Source organism: Protopterus annectens, chromosome 3.part0 (genome assembly GCF_019279795.1).
Source record: "Protopterus annectens isolate FY-2018-M chromosome 3.part0, PAN1.0, whole genome shotgun sequence".
Taxonomy (NCBI): Eukaryota; Metazoa; Chordata; order Ceratodontiformes; family Protopteridae; genus Protopterus; species Protopterus annectens.
The window spans coordinates 509,409,342-509,432,856 of record NC_056731.1 but is presented as its reverse complement, the minus strand read 5'-3'; the positions used below and the strand labels follow the sequence as shown (position 1 = coordinate 509,432,856).

At 38.7% G+C, this 23,515-nt stretch overlaps 1 protein-coding gene across 1 annotated transcript in view; it reads right to left on the bottom strand.

Annotated features, from left to right (window-relative positions):
* The window catches only part of CFAP97 (cilia and flagella associated protein 97), a 366,090-nt gene that overhangs the window by 106,487 nt on the left and 236,088 nt on the right, over nt 1–23,515 (bottom strand). The window contains exon 3 of the mRNA XM_044064926.1: nt 4,227–4,495. Within this exon, the coding sequence (XP_043920861.1) occupies nt 4,227–4,495 (269 nt within the window). The remainder of the gene's footprint in view (nt 1–4,226; nt 4,496–23,515) is intronic.

Genomic DNA, 23,515 nt, shown 5'->3' with positions numbered 1-23,515 from the left:
TTTGTTTCCTGGAGGTTTGAGATCTTTTTTCTCCACCTCTTTGAGTTGTTGTATGCCATTGTCTAGGCCTGAAATAACCTTGTGGCTGGCCTCTGCCCCTTGGGCATTTGTACCTACCCCTTTGGGGTCTGTCTGATGCAGGAAAGGACCAGTTTTTTGATGGCCAGTTTCTGCTGAAACGAGGAGGTAGTACCTGTAAAAAATCTTTAACTGTCTGCATAGATTTTGCCTTTTCTTCCATTTTCTTTAAAACTTCCTCTGCTTTGACACCAAATAACACATCTTTCTGCAATGGAGCATCCAATAACTTTGCTTTGACATGTTCTGGTAAGGCTTGCTCTTTTAGCTAAGCATGTCTACGTATTACAGGTCCTGTGACAGCTGCTCTACATGAGGCTTCCAATGAATCAAAACCACACTGTAAGGTATGCTTTCCCACCTGTTCTGCTGCATGCAGCAAATCCTGAATCTCTTTGAAATCAGGTTGATCTGTCTGAGGGATCATTTTCCGCTTTAACTGTGTAATCAAGTACTGCTGGTATTTTAGCATGTGGAATTGGCAGTTTAAGGCCCTCATGGCCAAAGTGGCAGACGTATACACTTTCTTCCCCCATCTTTCTAATGCTCTGGAATCTCTTTCAGAAGGTAGTGGATTCTTAGCAGTAGAGGCCTTAACCCCTTTGGGACCCTGGGAAATGGTTTTGGGGTCTGCAACAGAGCTTTTATATAGAAACTTATGAGAATCAGGAACTCAGTAGTATCTGTCTGGTTTAGCAGGTGCAGGAGGTAAGGAATCTGGGTTTAGACTCGATTCGGTGTAAACATCATCCAAAATGTCTAAAACTTGAGGAATTGCAAGGGGTCTATGCTGTGGGAGAAGAAGGAACTCACGGAGTCTTTTCTTAGAGTCAGAGTAATCTTGGCCTTCCCAGTGGAAGTGTTCCCTCATGGTGTGTGAAGTTTCCCCAAAAGAGTAGTCTTCAGGGGGGGAGACAGAGGGAATGGACTCTTCAGCATCTGAGTCTTCATAAGGAGGGAAGGAATAATCCTGGTCCTCAGAGTTAGCTGAGGAAATGGATGCTTGGTCAGAGGAAGGATAATCTTCCTCCAGTCTAGGCCTTTTGTCAGGAGGGGGTCGTGAACCCCTGATAAGGGTAATTAAATCCTCAGCCATCTTAAGCATCTGTTTTTTAGGCATAGGGGCCTGTGGGGGGAACTGTGGACCCGGTTTCCTAACTTTTAAGGGGGTTTTAAGTTTAGCATAAGACTTAATAGAGATAGTTGTCGGTTTGAAGACACCTTCAGAAACCGAAGGCCTGTCCAAAATCTCCGGATCACAGTCAGGGTTGGCGTCCGAGGGGTGAGATGGAACCGGCTCCTGAGGCCCAGCTGATTCGGTCTGGGAGGCCGTCAGAATTTCTAAATCAGCGGTAGTCAGGGGCTGCATAGGCGCCTCGCTGAAAACCGGAGAACCAGCGGTAGGCCTTGCTGAGGCCTCGGTATCTGGTCTTGGCCTTGGTTGCCTGTCCTTATCCTTGCGTTTTTTTAATCATTGCTGATGTCGGTTGTTCCGACGACATGCTATAATTAAATTTTCTGCCAAAATAATGTCGGGCGAAATCTGCCTGACGCTTGATTGTACGTTTGTTGAACCTAGCACAAAACCGACAACCAGAGACGTCGTGGTCTGGGCCTAGGCAAGGAATACAATAAGAATGAAAATCCTTATGAGGTATTTGCTTCCCACAAGAAATGCAATTATTAACTTTGACATTGGTCTGAGGCAAGAAAAGTTTCCCCAACGGGGTACTTAGCTTTAGAGAAGACTTCGGGTTGAAATTTGATTTGAAAATCTCAGGAGCTAGCCGACTGGTACTTGCGAACTGCTTCTGCTTTGGGCACCGCGCGGCAAGAGAGACTGAAGAAAATGGCGTTGGCTGCCTCTTTTATCCCCCCGTCGCACTGACGTCAGGGAAGAAGCTACGATAACAGACGCCGGACCAAGACATTGGGATTCGGCCAACTGCGGGACCGCCTGATGGCAGGAAAACCCAAGTGTGATGACTGCAGCAGTATAACACGATGAACATCAGTACAGTTACCTTGTATCAATATTACCTCTCAATTGTACAGATTTTTGCCTCAGAGTTTTGGTTAGTTTTTCATAAAATTGTGGTTTTCTGGCAAATTGGAGGCAAATCATTAAAGACTGAAGTTAGAAAATAAGGACAGGCATTTGAGTTTCAGACTTCATACCATTCAGAAAACTCATACTAATGCAAAACCTGTTATTCTATCAACTTTATAAGTGCACAATAACAATATTTAAAAAATGTCCCTATTTTTGGGCCTTTGTCTCACTTTTATTAATGTCTTGACCAAGATTTCTTGCTCTAAGAGGTTGAGAGGTATGATTAATAAGCAAGGTACAATGGTGTTAAGTAATTAGTAATAAGAGAGGAGATAATGAGTTGATTAGTCCCTCTAGTGCTCTTCAGTGATAGTGAGTTGGGTGTTCCAGAGAAAGTGGAGTTACAAAACTGGAGATACAGGAGGACTAAGCTGGTTTACTTGGAACAACTGAGGCCAGATTCATAGCTTCTCAATTTTTTTAACAAATGGAATATAAAGGTTTACACGGTGTAAGAAAGTGTATCTATTGTAATGGAATAGTTGGAAGAAACTCTTGCTATGATACTGTCTTTGTTACTGGAGACAAGGGGTGGTAGTTCACTGATAAAGAGCCAATTAAGTAGAGTATGTAAGGTGCTGAAAAACTTGAAATGGAGGCTACGGAAAAAAAAAGTTAGGAGGGATTAAAGTACATTACTGAAAACTGAGATCAATCCTTATGTGGACATTGACTTGTTTGTTACTTAACTATGCCACAAAGGCATTGAGATTTAGAATATTTGTGTGCAATTGTTTACACAAATAGTTATATGGCCTGCAATGGTTAAGAAAGATGCTTCTGAATGTTGATTTGCAATGCTTGAGGTATGAAGGGGTAAAAGAACTTAAGGGCATACATTCTGGTCACGTGCATCCCTAAAAAGTCTTAAAGTTTCAAAAAGGTTGTTGTCAGGAGTTTTATGAAAGGAAATAAGACTGATTAAAATGACAGTGTTACTGGGACATGACAAAGATTTGCACTATCCCAAGCTAGAAGGAACAATGTTATTTCTTTTGCTTTTAGGTGCAGAGAAAACTGTTACACAAAGACTGAACTCAAACTTAAGATAAACAGTCAGGGATAACATTTTAATAACTGATGAGTAACAAGAGAATGTGTGGGTAATAAAGAAAAAATCATAACAGTATCCGGCCAAATGGCTACCATGGAAAATGTACAGAGATATGATTGAATCCCAACCATTTGAAGGTATGGGGGCTACATTAATCTTGTTTTACTGGATATGCTACAAAAATGCAGTTTCACTGAGAGTAAATTGTGAATGGATTCTCCTAAGGAAATAAGGAGGTTGTTTAGCTTCTTATATAGCCTGTACTTAAGATACCAATTAATAACAAACATAAGCCCAGTCATATAAAGTTTCTGTTTGTGCTTTGGATTATAATTTATACAGATCTAGTTCTTATTAACAAAAGGCATACAAAAAAGTGCTTGTGGAAGTGCATCGGGAAAGATAAATCATCCAACAATGTAAATGATGGAATGAATTAGTATTTGTATTAATTACTCAGGAGGATATATTGGCTTGCTCATTTACTATGAAGTGTACCTAGCTGGAATCAATAAATGTGCATTTTCAAAGCATTGATTCACATTCATCTAAAATAAAGAAATAGCTGAAAGATAAATGCTTTTCTGGGAAACACCCCAGGATTTTTATGTCGCAGAAGCGCCTTCTCAATAGGAAAGAATGTGAGAGCCAAGGAGAGGCTGTGTGTTATTGTATGAGAACCAGCAGTAGTAATCTAGGAATATTTTTCTGCCAAATGGAACTAATGCTTGTGATGCAAAATCATAAAATAAATACTGATGACGTTACTAACATCTCGCAAACACCATGTCAAACTTCAGCAAATGAATGTCACATAAGTCTTGGTTTGAATTTAGTGCATATAGAAAGTATATGTAAAAGTTCAGTTTTTTTTAGAAAGAATAACATGCCAAGTTCATGATGCACTAAATATAAGTTGCATTACTTTTATATATATATTTTTTACAACAGCTGAAGCACTTTCTGCTTTTTTAAACTTACCAGGTTTTCCCGCTCAATCCTCTGTTGCTCCTTCTGTCTGTTGATTGCAGTATGATACAGTCTAACAGATGGGACAACAGGTTTCTTCTCGATAGTACTCTTCGTTTTTGACTTTGACACCTGTTTGGAGAGTTCTTTTAAGAGCCTCTGATTCTCACGATCAATCTGTCTAACCTCCTCATTGCTAAAGGAATAGTTCTTCCTGGGCGTTGGTGTGGGATAATCAATGATCACATTTCTCTGCTCTTTCTTCTCAATGTGCATAAATGCTAGAAAGACAACAGCAAAAGTATTCAGTACTTTAAATCTATCAAAGTAATAAAGGAAATAGAAAATGAAAAGTTTAAAACAGAGACAAAAGCTATTAAACAAAGCTGATCTATACATCCATATACAGCTCTCTCTAAGTGCCCTATCCTCTCTCTCCCCATATATATATATATATATATATATATATATATATATATATAGAGAGAGACATTTATATACACACGTACATACATATATTTATATATATATATATATATATATATATATATATATATATATATATATATATAAATAAATGCATAGATATGAAAATATAGGTAAACATAACATACACACAAATATAAAGTAAACTCTTTACAAATCTTCATGTGCACATGCCTCTAGGTTCAATTTCTAGATAAAAAACACAAATTAACACATCTACTAATACTCACTATTAACAAATAAAACTTGCCAAACACACTCAAAACTTCACAGCAACATTTTTAAAACAAGCAGCTTTTGGCTAGAGAAATCTAGACAAACCTTATCTATGTAAAATACTTTGTAGTACTTCTATTGTTATTTGCCCTCATATTTAACAAACATAGATCAAACACCAAATGCCAGCAAAGGTAACACAAGTGGATTCCATTCCTCCAATTACTGAGTTCCATTACTGAAGAAATGATGCCAGATAAAACGAAAGTCAAACAAAATGGCAAGAATGAAAAGCATAGTGAGACAAAAAATAATGGATATGAAAAAAAAAAATGGTCCTATGAAGGTACTGAAACAAAAATGGAGATAAAAGGCATAGGCATAAGGTACACTGAAAAGCTCATTCAACTGAAATTCATGACTCAGTACGTGTGGCTATAAGCACAAAAGGAAGCTTTAGGTTCATAGGTAGGTAGGTAGGTACTAGACTATCTGCCCAAGGGCATTTATAAGCCTAGCCAGAGTGTGCCGGCTTTCGCCGCCCCATTGATTAATTAACTGATCCTCTGTCAAGCAGAGCCAATGAAGTGATCCCAGGGGTGTATTTTCTGTTACCCATCCACTCGTCAAGGTTTCTCTTGAAGAGTGTTAGTGAGGGGCTCTGCCTAATGTAGTTTGGAATTTTGTTCCAAAGCATGGGGAGTCTCTGTGATAGGAATCTATCCCTCCAGCATGTTCTATTTATTGTTGTGGCGAGGTTTAGCCCACTAGAGCGCGTGTCTTGCAGTGACTTGGATTTCTTTAGGTGGAGGATGTCCATCAAGTCTGAGTTGGACATGGCTTTGTAAGTCAGGCAGAGATCACCTCTGAGTAGGCGATATGCCACTGAGTACAGCCAGAGTTTTTTCAGTCGGGCTGCATAGGACATATTTTTGAGGCCAATAATTCTCTTGGTGAGGTACTTTTGTGGTCTCTCCAGCTGTTGGAAGTGTCTTGTGAGGTACATCCCAAATGGGGCATTGCATTCTATGATGGGTCTGATGAGTGACTAGGAGAGGGGCACTATAACCTCTATTTCTAGATGCAAATCCTTTAGTAATTAGATGGGCCACAGAGAAGGATTTCCTAACTACTTGATAATATGATTGTCAAAGGAGAGATTACTATCTACCTGGGTCCCCAGACCTCTTATCACCTCTTCTATATTAAGGGGGCTGACACCTATGTGGTAATTCGTGGGTGTTTTGAAAGTGGATATGCTGTATTATTAGCATAAATTCTAGTGCCACTTTTAATTTTATTCATTTTTCTTGAAAAAAATCACTCGACAATTCTCCTCCACTTTATCTAAAATGTTGCCATAGTTGGTAATGTAATGGTCAAAAAGAAGATCATTGACAAATTTTTCATTAACTACTTCCAATTCCAATATAACTTTTTCAACCTTACAATTATTATATTTTAACATGATTTCCATTAGGTTGAGCCCCGTTCTGTCATATAATGAGTGAACTTCTTTTAGTATTTCTATGTCATTTTCCACTCCATTGGGGTATTTCTACGCTCTCAAGCCTTTGGGAACTATTTGTAGCTCAATGTTCCTAATTAAATAGTTATTTTCAAGTTGTGCCTTCTTTAAGGTGTACAACTTGTTTTCAAAAACCTTAAGCTGGTCATTTAAAGATGAATTTGTGGTATCTTTGCGCTGCACGTTGTTAAAATCACCCTGTCTAAAATTACAGCTGAATTGCTTCCAACGCGAGGCGTTTTTGTTGTTAATGCAAATTCCATCTATTCCAACCATGTTATCATTATCTGCATTACTCCTTGTGACTCCTTCATTGTTACCTGAAGTTAGTACATTTTGAGTGGGTTGGGTAAGAGGTAGACCCAAACTGCCAAAAGAAACATTCCGTTGCCCAGATTCTTGTTGCTTATCTGCCAGCGATTTTATTTGGATAGTATGCTCCTGTAATTGTTCATTTATTTGTTGCAAAAGTTCCAAAATACTTACATTGGACTCCATATCATCCATGAACACCACAAACGACCAACAATGAACTGTTCCACAAACCAAGTAAAATAGTGATGAAATGGATGTCCAAAAAGTATTTATTGGCAGAAAAACACATAAAAATGAACCACAATATACTCTGTTAACCCAGGTTTCGTCCTTGTATAACGGACTTCTTCAGAACAATGAACAAACCCCAATGGTTCGTTTATAAATACTTCCTAATTAACATTGTTCAATTTAATTGACTGCAACCTGTTGCTGTTTACATTAAAACAATCATATATATAAAAAACACACTGAGATAAAACCTCTTAAAGGAAGCCACCAAACAACATCAAAATACTACAAGAATAAAAATTATTCTTGGTGGACCATACAATATACAAACCTAATGTTGTGTTCACATAGTGTTAATATTCCAATAAGTAAAACAAAAAACTAAAATACAAATCCTATCTACACTATAAATACATTTAACCACTTCAAAGAAGTGCATAAGTAATATGTGAAATATAGTCTCAACAAATTGAAAAATAAAGCTCCATCCTTAATAAAGGACTAGGCTTTATACCAACATGTATGAGTCAGTTAACTGATGTCATTGTTGATTTAAAAACATTTGTTAGAAATGTTATGTTGAAATTAGAATTTGGTAATAATACTATTGAACAGCAGAATCCGTTTAGGAGATCTAGTATGTATATACCTATCTGTCACCCGTTAGTTCAAGCATTTGATAAGTTGGTAGAGGAAGATTTGTATAAGTATTACAACTGTGATCATCAGATGCAAGGTTTGAAAAATAACCTGAATTTTAATGAACGTGAACCACTTAAAAGATTGCAGAATGATTTGAGTATCAGTATGAGGCCAGCGGATAAAGGTGGGCCAATTGTTATAATGGATGCTATTGATTATAAGAGCTCTATGTTTAGAATGTTGAATGATAAGAAATTTTATAAACGAACAGATCAAGAACTAGTCTCTGAGAAAATAAATAAATAGTGTCAGAAATATGTTAGAAGATCTGGTTAAGTCTGGTATTATAATGAGGGATTTGTTTCAATATTTTTATACTGAGAGTCCTATTACACCCACTATACATGGGCTAGCCAAGGTCCATAAAGATAGCCTCAATCCACCCATGAGACCTACTGTCTCTGGGAGGGGATGGTGTACGGAGCCTCTTTCAATATACATAGAGAAATACTTGCACCTGATTGTAGATGAAAATCTTTTTATTTTAAGAGGCACGCAACAATTTTTGAAAGAGTTGTATATTTTTTTGTGAAAATGAGAATATAATTGATAAAGAACTTATATTAGTGACTTTGGACGTACAGTCCTTGTTCATTATTCCGAATGAAGAAGGTATAATAGCTGTGAGACGTTATTTAGAAAGACATAGCAACTATGATGTTAGATTCATTGATTTGTTATCTTTGTTTCTAGAGACGATACTTGAAAGTAATATATTTTTGTTTGATGACATCCCTTACATACAGCTAGATGGCATAGCTATGGGCACTTCTTGTGTCAATAGCTACGCCAACATGTTTCTAGCTATGTGGGAAGAATCAAAATTATTTATAATGGAACAGTTTAAGAAAAATTTACTTTTTTATAAACGTTTCGTAGATGATGCCTTTTTTATTTGGAATGGTGATTTAAATGCATTGCATAGATTTATATATGAAATCAATCAAATTACAAGTTACTTAAAGTTTTCCATGATTGTTTCATCTACAAAGATTGCGTTTTTAGATGTATTTGTAGAGAGACTGAGTGATGGTTCTCTCACAACTGGTGTTTTTAGGAAAGCATGCCACAAAAATACATTGCTTCATAGGGGGAGCATGCACCCGAACTACGTATTTCGCAATGTTGTCAAGGGACAAGGGATGCGTATTTCAAAGGTTAAATAATACTGAAGAGGGCTTTGAGAAAGAAATGATAGATTTGAGAGAGAGGTTTATACAATGGGGTTATACACCCCATGATATTAATGAAGGTTTATGTGTTATTAATTCTCTGAGAGAGAATAAAGCCAAGCCCTATTTTTCAAGTCAATCTCACGATAAGAGAAATGCTATTGATACAAATAATAAAATTAGGATTCCCATGTTTTTTACTAAAGACAAGGACAACATTGCGGAAATTTTTAAGAAACATTGGGGTGTTTTGATGACAGATCCACAAATTGCAGATTGCATAGGTGATAGACCGAGGTTTAGGTTTAGGAATAAGATGAATATTAGGAGAATGTTATGCTATACTCATGATAGGGAAGAAACTTGAGACATAATAGGTACTACACCATGTGGTGGATGTAATTTTTGCCCACATATTAGAAAAATGAATACATTTATACATCCGGATACTAGGAGAGAGTTCAAGTTTAACTGCATTGCAACATGTGGTACTGAACATGTGGTTTATTTGGCTGTGTGCCTTGCATGTCAGTCTTTCTACGTAGGAAAGACTGACAGACAATTTAGACATAGGATAAGAGAACATTTATATAATATTAGAACAGGCACAGTAACTAATGCATTGGCCAAACATATTAAGTCAAAAGGGCAAGAACATACGTTTGAATTTATGGTTATAGAAGTCGTGCAAGTAGGTGTAAGGGGAGGCAATATTAACTACTTGACAGAAGAAAGAGAGGCTAAGTGGATCATAAGATTACATGCTGATGTAGGGAAAGGTTTGAATGAAAGGGTTTAAAACCCTTTCTTCGGAATAAAAGACTTAAAATCAGATAAAAGATAAAAAATTATTTTTTAATATATTTTTGATATGCCTTTTTGCATATGTTTTTTAATCTGATTTTAAAAATACATTTTTTAGTTTGATGATATAATATATTAGTCTATGAAGACAATTAATGTAATTAGAGTGCAATTACGGACTTCTGTTCCTTAGTATTGCTGCTTAATTAGTTTGATTTTATGTATTCTCTAATTGTTGAAGTAATTATGATGTGTCAGTATATGATTGGAAGCTCATGTTTTTAAATGGAAATCTGTTACTCACTCAGTTGTATGGTCTGATGAAGCATTGAAGTGAAAGCGCTTACCTCCTGAGTGCACCAATAATAAAAAACATTTTATATTCAATACGTATTGACTGTTTGCTGGATTCTGTAAGCAGTGGATTGATGAAGCAGTATATGAAGTGAAATGTTGCAGCGCTGTTTATTGTACTCTGCATGGTAGCTGTTGCTTTATTTTTCAATTTGTTGAGACTGTTTGTTTTTATAAGCACAGCTTTTACCCCCTGGACTTTTGCCTGTTTTTTCGTAATATGTGAAACATAACCAACATTAATTCCTTCTATTAAATGAGTGACCAATGTTGATCTAAAGCAAAACCTAAAATATGTTGTAATAGATTATCCTAAAATATGTTTTAACTCAAGGATGGGTGCTATACTAATACTTTCGTTAATACCTGGGCAGTTAAGGGCATCTAAACACAATTGCCATTTTAACTCACATATGTCCAGGTGTACATCTAAAATACTCCCTTGTACATCTTTTTTGATATGCTGCATAACACAAAACCTAAACACACGGTCAGAATTTGTCATTGAATGTCTGGCTAGAGCATTAGTAGCTTTATTGTGTTTTATGTCAAGTAAATGCTCCCTTATTCTTATTTAAACAAAAAACAACTTTTTAAAAGTGCAGGCAGTCAAATAAGTACAATATGTGATAAAAAAAACAAGCTTTTGAATCACAAACGCTGGAAAATCTGTGTTTAGGTGGAAAACGGTTAAGTACAACAAGAAAGTACAGAAAACTGATACTTAATCACTCCAAAGTCTCTCTTCTAAGCTAGAACACTTGTATCAGTTTAAGGCTTTCTAGTGCTTCCCAGTAGGTTAGTTATAGGAAAGATGGGAAACAAGCCCATATGTGGTCTTTTAAACCAGAAAGTTGAAAGAGATGGACAAACGGTCCAAATGGTCAATAAACTACAATTTCTGGGCTGAGAACCACTCTTGTGGTAGACAGGCTACCTAATGCTTACCACTCCCACTGATAATCTGGAAGGCTTTCCTCCAACACAGAAAGGCTTGTGGGGCTCAGAAGCTTACCAACAGTCCTGGATACAGCAACTCTGTATCTGAACTAGGCTAGTTACAGGAAAGGTGGGAAACAAGCCCTGCTTATAATATCACCTGTAGAATATCTGAAAGAATTTTACACTTTTCCAACACATCTAAAATGGAAAACTGTGTTCAAGAGCCAGAATGTTCCTGAACAGAAAAAAATGAAACATTACCCATTTGTTAGTGCCAATGAAGCACAAACAGATGATACACTGAAAATACATCACAGGAAATCCATTAGACAGAGAATTATGATCAAGTCCCAGATCATAACAACTTGCGCATTAAAGACATGTGCATCAAGAAATTAAACTTTACAGTGGAGTGAAGCAAAGCTGTTGGGGTGAATCTTGGCATCCATGTGAAGAGCACATAATAAATTGGGTCTCTCTGATCCTATCACATTTCTTTGTAGTGAATGGAGCTTTAGCTTCTCAATGAACTACCCCTTAAAGAAAAAAAACCTTCAGGAAATACAAGTGTCTTTTTGCTTTAAAAACTGCAAGACTCAAGTATTTTCACACAGTTGATGGACAGAACTGAAGTGTCCACACATGATAAATGAAGAGCTTTACAAGCTGTCACGACACTTAAATCTAACACAATTTTGTGTATATTACAGCAATGTACCTTTAAAGCTGGAAAAATGCTTCAGATACTGTTCTTGTGTGGTCATGTTATACTATAGCCCAAGACCAGAGCAAAACAGCTCTGAAAGGTACTCAAAATGTGGACATTTTTCCAAATTTTAGAATGCAATTATGGCGCTCCATGTACTACAAAAATGCAAGCTACAGGCTGGAAAGGAATGATGAAAACTTAAAAAAAAATGTTAAATTTAAACTACAGGAGCAGAGTGCGAGTGTTTGCCTACAGTAAAGCATTTGGGTTAGAAGCCAATCAACAGAGAACGATGTGAACATTGATGGTATATTCTGGCCACTGGGTATGTGATAAGTTGTTGAAATATGAATAAAAAATAAGTGCAGGGGTCTTTTTACAAAATGTAACACTTGAAATTAATTTTGATACGTTGGGTTGTTTGGCTTATGAGAATCCAATAAAGTTAAAACAATTTCACTGTGAAACCAACAGCAACAGTAGCAGACTTACAGAGACTCTCAAAGCAATGATTTGTTGCATGACTGCTGATAGACTTGTATGCCTATGTAGTCTGCCTGGAGACTTGCGTAAGTGCTGACACAGTGACAGTCCTACATGCTCCCAAGCAAAGTAAAAGTAGCTCTCCAGGAGTAGAATTAAGCAGAAATTGGACAGAAAGTGTAGATGACATTAGCAAACACATCCCAAAAAATAAAAAAAAAGAATGGACAGTATGGTTATTGCTGTGTTAAAACATAGAAGGTACACATTTGAATAAAATGATTCAGAGAGATCATTAGTCATTGAATACAGGTAAGGAAGTCATTTTGGTAATACTGAATGCAAAGCTCTTTTCACTATTTGATGCAAACAAGCACTGTGGCAGATAAAGTTACATTTAAGAAGCTCCCAAATGGGCACAGTTCCTATGTTATTAAGAAGATATTAATTTCTTAGAGTGTTATTTGGTGGACCATCAGCAACAAAAGCACTCTAAATTGTTAATTCACACATAACCAAAGGCTTAGAATTTACTGATGCTAGTATGACAGACACATGAACAGCACTGGTTAGATACTACCACAACTGATAATACATTAAGACAGCATACTTTCAAATTAAACAGGTGAAAATATAAAATTAAAAGGATATATCTGAAATACATAGGCAACACTCTAATGTCAGAGAACAGACACCTTGATGTAGAAAAGTCAGAAAGTACTGTATCAGTTAAAGAAATAAGACAAGCAAATGTTATAGTTTTCTAAGAATGAAGCAGCCTCTTACAGGCACAATTACCTCAGACTTATTAGATGTTGCAAGTAAACTGTCAGAGCAAAAAGAAAACAGCTTCAGTATAGAACTATGGAAAGAAAAAAAGCATTTGGAAATGCACAAAAACTAGTTGCAGATGCCCTAAAATTTAAATAGTGCGATATGTACTGTGCTGCAGAGACACAAGTCAGAACGATATTGGAGTAATGATCTTACAAAGTAGAGAGAATATGAATGAGTCAAGGGCATTTACAGATGCACTAAAACAGCCCATACAGAAAAGAAGTGGTTGTTATAAACAGTGGATAGATGTGACAAATTCCATAATTATGTAAATGGCAAAAAAATAATAATAATAATTCAGGAAGAACCAAATCATAAGCCAATGTTAACACATTCAGAAAATCTTTGTGCAAAGCATCTCCTACTTTACAAGCATGTTACTTAATCCACAAAGTATGACATGAAAAAGAAAGACCTGTCAAGTAATTATAAATGGCACATATGCCAAGTAATGCATATTTACCAGGGAAGTACAGAGAGTTGCTAGAAGAAAAATAAAGTACAGTTGTGCAAGCTGAACTTACCATAACAGTAAACGTTCAAATGATCACTGCTGCAGTAGCGTTAGCTATATGGGTTATAGCCTGCCATAGTTATAACAGCCACCCAGCTTCCAAATCTTCAATATGAAGAACATCTAGATATTCTTTGGGTTATAATAGTTACCCCAAATGTATATGTGAAAAAATAATAATTCCATATTATGTACTAACCTCGGCTTAAAAATGTAGTTACTGAATGTTATTGCAGTTAAACCTTTGGCTCAAGAAAAAATTAATTAGCAAGGATATATAGTCAACACTATTTTTTTCCAAGGAAGAAGTAAGTTGTGACCAAAGCTTAATGTTCAAAGCAGACAAAACAAAAAGGTTCCAGTCACTAAAACTTACATCTGGAAATCGTAAAGTGCAAAGAAAAAGGCAAGATATTCAATGTAATAAACAAGGAATGCTACCTCAAACAGATATGGAAGAGCAGGTTCATCCTCTAACAGCAGGGCAAAGGCCATCGGTCATTAGGACTGTTCAGCAGGTAAAGTACAGTTGTGTACACTTACCATAAATGTAGATGCTCGAGTGTATTCACTGTTGCAGTCATTACATTTGGGTAATCTGCTGGCAGGTTGCCCTCGGCCTGATTAACAAAGTCTTGGGTCCTGCATCAGTTGCTGTCCCTTCTTCCATGGTCAGGTCGTCAGGGGTATAAAACATGCAGCCGACGCCGTTTCATCAGTTTTTCTTGCCCCAGATGTCAGGTGCCCACCAAATGGGGAGCAAATACAATTAAAAACACAAAAAATATACCTCCAATCCCAAAAGCAAATACACCAAAAGGGCTTTTAAGCATAGTAAAAGAAAGTAGAAGTATAGCCAGAGAAAAATAGGGGGCTGGAAGGAGGGTAACCAGGACTGCAACAGTGAATACACTCTAACATCTACATTTATGGTAAGTGTACACAACTGTACTATGTTATTCGTGTTTCACTGTTGCAGTCATTACATTTGGGTAGATTCCCAAAGCTATGGTTGGGAGGATGGACTTGTACAGCATTAGGACCAGCTATAAGGCCCTGCAGGACAGCAGAGGCAAAGCCAGCTCTGGATTTAGAGAAAAGTGGTAAATGGTACTGTTTGGTGAACATATGAACTGAGCTCCAGGTAGCAGCTTCTAGAATGTCCCTGGTAGGAACACCTCTGAGAAAGGCTGTAGAAGTAGATGCAGCCCTGGTGAAATGGGATCTGATCCCCTGGGGGACAGTTTTTCCATGGTGCATATAGCAGAAATGAATACAATGGCTTATCCATTTGGAAATGGTTTGCATTGAAATAGCCTTTCCCTCTGCCCCTGCAGCAAATGCCACCAGCAGTTGTTCAGATTTTCTTTGAGATTTTGTCCTGTTTAAGTAAAATCTAAGTTGTCTGTGCACATACAAAGAATGCAGAATCCGCTCCCCCTTGTTCTGTGGATTGGGAAAGAAAGTTGTCAAATGATTAAGAGCCACAATGGATACCACCTTAGGCATGAAGGATGGATTGGTCCTGAGAGATACCCTGTCCGCATGGAAAATGATAAAAGGCACCACTGCCATAACAGCCTTTAATTTGGAAATCCTTCTAGCTGAAGCGACTGCTAAAAGGAAAGCTGTTTTCCAGGAGAGAAATTTTAAATCTGCAGTAGCAGCTGGCTCGAAAGGAGGGAGAGTGAGCTTTTCCAATACAAAATTGAGGTCCCAGGCAAGGGCTGGAGCTCTCCTGGGTGGTCTTAAGTTTTTAGCCCCTCTGAGATACTGCTTTAGCAGAGAATGAGAGGAGTGGGGAGGTTGTGTGTTGTAATGAGCTGAAATGGCTGAGGCATGGATTTTTATGGAACAAAAGGACAGACCCTTGTGAAGCATTTCAGTTAAGTATTGTAAAATCTGAGGAATGTTGGGTACTGCTGTGCTTATCCCTTGAGACCGATTCCAGGCACAGAATCTTTTCCATTTGTCAGCATAAGATTTTCTAGTACTAGGCCTTCTCGCCTCCAAAATGACATCCATCACAGGTTTGCTGAGGGATGCTAAGGGTGAATTTAGGTGATTAGCCACGCTGCAAGATTCAAAGTTTGGAGCAGTGTGACTTAGTAGAACTTTGGAGAGCAGAGGCAGAGGGGGAAAGGCAGAGACTGATAGGTTTTTCCAGCTGAAGGATAGAGCATCCACTTTCCAGGCTTTTTTGTGATGAGTTCTTGTGAAAAATTTGTCCAACTGATAGTTGTGGGGTGAGGCAAAAAGATCTATGTCTGAGCTCCCCCATTTGCGTGTCAGCATGTTGAAAATCCATGGTTCCAGTTTCCATTCATGTGGGTCCATGAGATTTCTGCTTAGTTCATCTGCCAGAGTATTCAGCTTTCCTGGCAGGAATTGAGCTTGTAGTTGTACTTGATAGGTCAAGGCCATGTTCCACAATGCCATGGCTAGTCTGCAAAGGGGGTAGGAGTGTGTACCCCACTGCTTGTTTATGTACCACATAACCGTGGTGTTGTCTGTCTTCATCATTAATTGTCCTGGATGAAGGTAGTCCTTGAAGGCTGTCAGTGCATTCTGTATGGCTAGCATTTCTTTTTGATTGATATGAAGGTGCATTTGATTTGGGTGCCAGATGTGCCCCCCCAAGCATAGTCTGATGCATCTGTAGTTAGGGTTTGGACGGCAGGGGGTGGTGTGAATGACCGTCCCTTATTTTGGTGGCAGGCCTCTGCCCACCATAGGAACTCTAGTTGCAGGCAAGGAATGATAGGAATCATTGTTTTCAGGCTGTGACAATGCTGACTCCATAAACTTTTTAAGTACCACTGAAGTTTCCTCATATGCAGTCTTGCATATGGAATTAGAAGAATGCAGGAGGCCATGAACCCCAAGGCTTGCAGTATTTGCCTTGCAGAAAGCAGGGTTTTTGTGGCCACCTGTTTGAAGTAGGTCACCAAATGAATTTCCCTCTCTGGCGTATGGAAAGCCATTTGGGCAGTTGTATTCAAGCTTGCACCCAGGAATGTAATTTTTTGAGTGGGTACCAGTTGTGATTTCTTTTTGTTTATAGTGTACCCTAGACAAGTTAGAACCCTTTTTACAAACACCAGATGGTTTAGAAAAGTGTCCTTGTTTTCTGCCTGAATTAGACAATCGTCCAGGTATGGATATATCTGAATATTTCTTTGCCTGCAAAATGCAATTACTGGAGCCATGCACTTTGTAAAGACCCTGGGCGCAGTAGATAAGCCACAGGGCAGTGCAGAGAACTGGTAATGCAAGTAGCCTGCTTTGAAGCGGAGGTATCTTCTGCAAGATTCCCTGATTGGGATATGCAGGTAAGCCTCTTTTAAATCTAGAGTTGCCAACCAGGCATCTTTGCCCAGCATAGGAAGTAACTGAAGAGTCGGCATCTTGAATTTTGGAATTTCCAGAAAGGTGTTTAGTGTAGATAAGTCTAAAATTGGACGCCATGATTTGTCTTTTCTAGGTACCAGGAAAAGTCTAGAATAGAAACCTTGTCCCTTTTCCTCTTCTGGTACTGGTTAAATGGCCCCCATGTTCATGAGGGAAAGTACTTGTTTTTGGGCCTCTGCCCACTGATTTGTGGGCAGGTCTGGCCATCAGTTTGGAATTGGCAACATGTGGAAATGAAATCTGTATCCCTGGGATACTATATTTAAAACCCATTTGTCCTGGGTTATAAGTTGCCAGTTTCTTGCATGAAGAGCCAGCTTTCCCCACAAAGGGGCGGCTAAAAGGTAAGTGCTTGGTAAGTGTAAAGGGAAGTCATTGAGACTGCTTACCATAGGGAGGTGTCTTGTTGCTTCCAGATTTGGAAGAGAAGGCACCCCATTGTTTTGTTCTGAAAGTCCCTTGTGACTGAAACCTGGAGCCTTTAGAATGTCTGGGTTTGACTTGAGTGGCTCTTGAAGAAACTGGAAAGGACCAGTTCTTAGGCCAGTGCCTACTAAATCTTGGAGGCTGCACTTGTAAGAAATCTTTTACAGTTTGCATAGAATTAGCTTTATCTTCCATCTTTTTTAAAACTTCTTCAGCCTCATTACTAAAGAGACTGTCCTGTTGTAAAGGAGCATCCAACAATTTTCCTTTAACATGATCAGGCAGATTTTGCTCTTTGAGCCAAGCGTACTTTCTTAGCACAGACCCAGTTACAGCAGCCCTGCAAGTGGCCTCCAAAGAATCAAAACCACATTGCAAAGTATGTTTTCCAACTTGTTCAGCTGAATGCAATAAATCCTGTAAATCTTCATTTTCTACAGAGTCAGAAATTAACATCATTTTCTGTTTAAGCAGTCCCATGATATGCTGTTGATATTTTAGCATATGAAATTGACAGTTTAAAGCCCTGATTGCCAAGGTTGCAGAAGTGTAAACCTTCTTACCCCATCTATTCAGCGCCCTGGAATCTCTATCAGAAGGGGTAGGATTTTTAGCAGTAGAAGCCTTAATGCCCTTGGGATCCTAAGAAATGGTTTCAGGATCTGCAACAGGATTTTTGAAAAGAAATTTGTGGGAGTCCGGAACCCTGTAGCATCTGTCTGGCTTACAAGGAGCTGGAGGCAGAGAATCAGGAGCCATACTAGATTCTGAAAAAACAACATCAACAATGTCTAGAACAGGAGGTATAGCCAAAGGCCTATGCCGAGGAAGAAGAAGAAAATCCCTAAGTCTCTTTTTAGATTCAGAGAAATCCTGACTTTCCCAGTGGAAATGTTCCCTTAAGGTAGGTAAAGTTTCCCCAAAAGAAAAATCCTCAGGGGGAGAAGCAAAAGGAATGGAATCTTCTGCATCAGAGTCCTCATAAGTAGGTATAGACAATTCCTGGTCATTAGAAGAGACAGAAGAAATAGAATTCTGTTCAGAAGATTCATAATTAAATGACTTGCCAGGGCCTCTTACAAGGAGGGGGGGGGGGTTGGCTACCCCTGATCAGAGTAATTAAATCTTCAGCCATTTTGATCATTTGTTTTTTAAGGCATAGGGGCCTGCACATGTGGTCCAGGTGTAGGTTTTTTAGGCATAGGTCGAGATTTTGGCCTTAGTTTTGAAGAAGGTGTCGGTCTAATATACAAATCTGTAGGCCTGGAAACACCCTCAGAAGCCAGTGCCTGCACAGCGGCTCTGGACCCATCCAAGGTAGAGACATCCGCGGGTTCCATAATTGAAGCATCTCGCGGCATACCGGACTCCGAATGGGTCTCAGTAGAGGCCTGCGAATCAGAAGTAGCGGGTATCAGGGGCTGCGAAAGCACCTCACTTGAGTACTGGTGACTGGCTTAGGAGAAGCGTCATCGGCAGTTTTGGACCTACGGCCTGTCTCTGTCTTTTTCTTTGCATTTTTTTTAGGCATTCCGGTAGTCAGATTGCTAACGACGACATTTCTGGATAATTAAAGCGTGAGCCAAAATATTTAGAAGCAAAAATGTACCGACGTTTGATAGTGCGTTGATTAAATAAAGCACAAAACTGACAGCAAGGTACGTTGTGGTCAGGGCCTTGGCAAGGAATACAGTACAAATGAAAATCCTTATGAGGTATTTGCTTCCCACAAGTAATGCAATTATTAACTTTTACTGACATCGGTAAGGAGCAAGAAAAATTTCCCCAACTGGGTACTTCGCTTTTTAGTTGAAGACTTCGGATCTGAAACTCGAAAACAAAAATTTCAGGAGTCAGCTGACCGGCACTTGAACTGCTTCTGCTTTGGGCACCACGCAGCAAGAAAGACTGACGTAATGGCGTTGGCTGCATGTTTTATACACCTGATGACCTGACATCATGAAAGAAGAGACAGCAACCGACGCAGGACCCAAGACTTTGTTAATCAGGCCGACTGAGGGCAACCTGCCAGCAGATTACCCAAATGTAATGACTGCAACAGTGAAACACGAAGAACATCACTTTTTCGATGCTGTCAAGAAAGATTTCCCCTACTGCAGCATGCACATGATGCCTCACCTCCGCTAATATGAGAGTAGGAATGTGAAGCACATCACTGTTATAAAACTGGCACTTAAGACTCTTCATCATCAAGGAACAGTAATGAGGGTGTGTATGTTAGAGGATGGGCCTGTTCTTTCAAATCTAGAATTATGGCAAATGCATAGCTTCATTATCTGGTAAAACGAGGTGCAGCCTTTGTAGCAGCAGGTCAGAGTCCAAAGCTAGGCCTCACAGATGAAACCTTGAGCAGATCATAAACATTAGTGCCAAAAGGAAGACTTAAACCTGGATATCTCATCCAGCTTGCAGTGTTTTATAAAAGTATTTAAAGAAGTACTTTTTTGCGGCAGCTACCTAAACATTTGTATAATTTACTTACTAGAAAGTACACTTGTGTAAGTAAATTTACCATAATACTAGATGTTCAAATGATCCCTGCTGCAGTAGCCTAAGCTATATGGATTATATCCTGCAAAGTATACAACAGCCTGCTAGATTCCAAAGTTTGATGGAGTATTCCACATGCCCGAACCATTACTCACCTTGAGTTAAGCTGACTAAAAATCACATTTTGGTGCAAAAGTTTCAGAACTTTCTTAAAAATGCAGAAAGGGAGGCTAAAGCCTGGAGCTTGACAATGCTAGGAAAAGAAAAAAAAGTAAATTACCACCCCTGACCAAAAAAAAAAAAAAAAAAATATATATATATATATATATATATATATATATATATATATATATATATAATGGGGTGGACAGAGGGAGTGATACTGCAGCAGTGATCATTTGAACATCTATGTTATGGCAAGTTTACTTACACAACTGTAACTTGCTCTTCATATTGATCACTGCTGCAGTAGCCTAAGCTACATGGTTTTAGAAAAGCATATTCTACACCTGGAGAAGGAATCTAGTGTATAATGTTTAAATAACTATTCACAGATGACCAAGTTGCTGCTTCTAGAACATAGTCAGAATTCAACCATTTCCAAAAAGCTGCAGATGGCGTAAAGACGCTAGTAAATGAGCCTTGACCCTACCAAGAATGTTTTTGTTGTGGTGGGAGTGTTTTGACACTGGTTGTCCTTTCTTCTTTCCTTCACAAAAAGAACTGATCAGCAGTTCTGAAAGATTTTGTTCCATCAAGATAGTGCCCAAGTTGTCTATGGACATCCAAGGTACGAAGTATCTGTTCTCCCTCATTTTTGTGTTCAGAAAAGAAAACAAGTTGACTGATAAATTGGATTAAAGTACACTCAGATACCACTTTAGGCATAAAAGGAGGATTCATTGTCAAAAAAACCCTATCTCTTGGAAAATGACGCAAGTCTGACCCACCATAAGAACTTTCAACTCAGATAATCTTCTTTCAGAGATTAGAGAAACAGCAAAAATGTTTTCCACATTAAAAAAACTCAAGTGAGTCAGATGAGAATGCTCAAATAGAGCAAGTGTTAGCTTCTCTAACACAAAATTAAGACCTCAAGGAGAAGCCGCTGGTTTTCTAGAAGGTTTCTTATGTAGAACACCTTTCAAAAACATTTTCACACAAGACCACATTGAAAAATGGGATCCATGGACCAGCATGTTGAAAAGGCCGACAAATTAAACTTAATAGAGGAGTAAGACAAGCCACAGGACAGTAATTCACACACATACTGTAAAACCAGAGAAATACTAGACCTGAATGTGTGCTGGTTCTTCTGTTGGTACCAGCAAGGAAGTACAGTTGTGGAAGTCCAACTTACCCATAACAGTAGATGCTGCAATTTTTTCACTGCTGCAGTAGCCTATGGGTAGTGTCCTTCCAACGACAAAGTAACTGGCCTGCTTAGCAAAGCGCCAACTCCCCTCCCACTCACTCATCTTTGGATCCTGATAAATTGCACCCTTTTTGAAGGGAAGCACATCGGCAACCACAGTGAGGTAAATCTTCAGGATTTTACTTCCCCTAGAAACAAAGGTAGATTCATCCTGAGCCAACAACTAACACAATAAAAATTACCCAAACAACAATAAAACTCACTGTTGCAATAACCTATGGGTAGACTCCCAAAGCTTACCCAGCTTAAGTGGAGGAAGGATAAAGGTCCAGAGCCCATGGAGAAAGGTCATGGCAAAGCCTGTCCTGGACCTAAAGAAAGAATGCCATTTGTAGTGGTTTGTTAAGGTATGAACAGAGGACCATGTTGTTACCTCTAGAATACTGTGAGACCACCCTGTTCCTGTATGCCAGCAGAGGATAAGGAACCCGTAGAATATGCTTTAACTTTGCCTGGAATAGTAGTAATACCATGGTGGGAATAGCAAAAAATAAAAGCAGAGGACAACCATTTGTATACAATACATTTACACATGAGTTGGTATTTCTTAGTCCCAGCATGAGAAATAAATAGCTGCTCAGCCTTCATAAATGACTTAGTTTAGTCAAGGTTAAGTACCTGAGCTGCCTGTGCACATCCAATGTATGTAGAATCTGCTCTCTCTTGTTTTGTGGCTCTGGGAAGAAATAGTACAGTTGTGCAAGTCCTACTTGGCTGTAACTGTAGATGTTCAAATTATACTTGCCTGCACAAACCCAACTGACAGCTTTCCTGAGCTCTGAATTCCCTCCTCTGACTCTCTGTGACAAGGACTGACCCTTCTTAGCCCCAGAATATGAAGTAAACGCCTGTCAGCATTCCTAAAGGGGTTTCTTCTGTCAAAGTAATACCTAAGCTGCCTGTGCACATCCAAGACATGCAGAATCTTCCCTCCTTTGTTTTTAGGTTCAGGAAAGAAAACTGGGAGATTGATGGCTTGATTCAGGGTAAATTCATAAAAAAAAATTTGGTATAAAGGATTGATTAGTGGGATGTGGAAAATCAGATAAGGTTGGCCTACCACAAAAGCTTGCAGATCTGAGACTCACCTTGCAAATATCAGAGCAACAAGTAAAATGGTCTTCCAAGAGATGATTCAATTGTCAGTCTGAAAGAGAGGTTCATAAGGATCAAAGGTAATTTTTTCAAGAACAAAACTGAGATCCTAATGAGGAGGAAGTTCCTTGCAAAGGGGTCTCATGTGTAACACTCATTTGATAAACTGTTTGACCACAAACATAGAAGAGAGAGAGAGATCCACAGGTAGATCAGCAGAGTTGGCTGCAAGAAGCATCTTGATGGAAGCATATGATAAACCATCTTTAAGTAGCTCGCACAAATATAGAGATACTACTTCCCTTCCCTGTGACTAGCAAGGCACCAACTAAAAAAAATCTCTTCCTTTTGCTAAGACATTATAGTAGCATGTTTTCTTGATTCCTTTAATACTTGCTACATGTCCTTGTGAAAAAGGTGGCTAAAAGGCATTAAAATTTAGTTATCCAGATCACCAGTTGTAGTTGTCTGATGTTGGGAAGTATCAACTCCCCTTGTGCTACATTAATAGATACATCCGTGAGGAAGTTTGTCTAGGTCCAGAGAGATCATTATACCACTGTACTTGGCCTCATCTGACCCATCAGAGTATAATGCCCCCTTCGGTGTGTACCTGACCAGACATATGCTGCAACTGGAATGTCCACAAAGGTTCTTTACAAAAAAAAAATACAGGTGGTAAGCACAATGTCAAACCAATCCCATCCCTGTACACCTGCTAGGTGAAACCTTAACCACTATGCCAAACCAAAGTCAAATGCTGATCACATCAAAGCCCTGTGTCTTTACTCAGTATCATACAGACTTCTGAGAGGTGATCTTTGCCTTGCACACAAGGCATCCCTGGACCCTCTTTTGATGAACCTTTTGCACATCTGCAAAACAAACAGCATTAGCACTAACTACTAGATTAAAAGACCTAACATTTGCTTGTGACAAACAGGGCACATTGGAGAGACAGATATGTTTCTCAGAGAATTCCCATTCTCTGGAACAGGCTCCCCATCCATGTGAAGCAGAGTTCCTCCCTATCCCTATCTAAGTGCAACTTGGACCAACGGTTGGGTAATTAGAAATTCACCCAGTAGATCCTGGACAGACCTTCACAAGCATTTCCTTGATGTTTATAT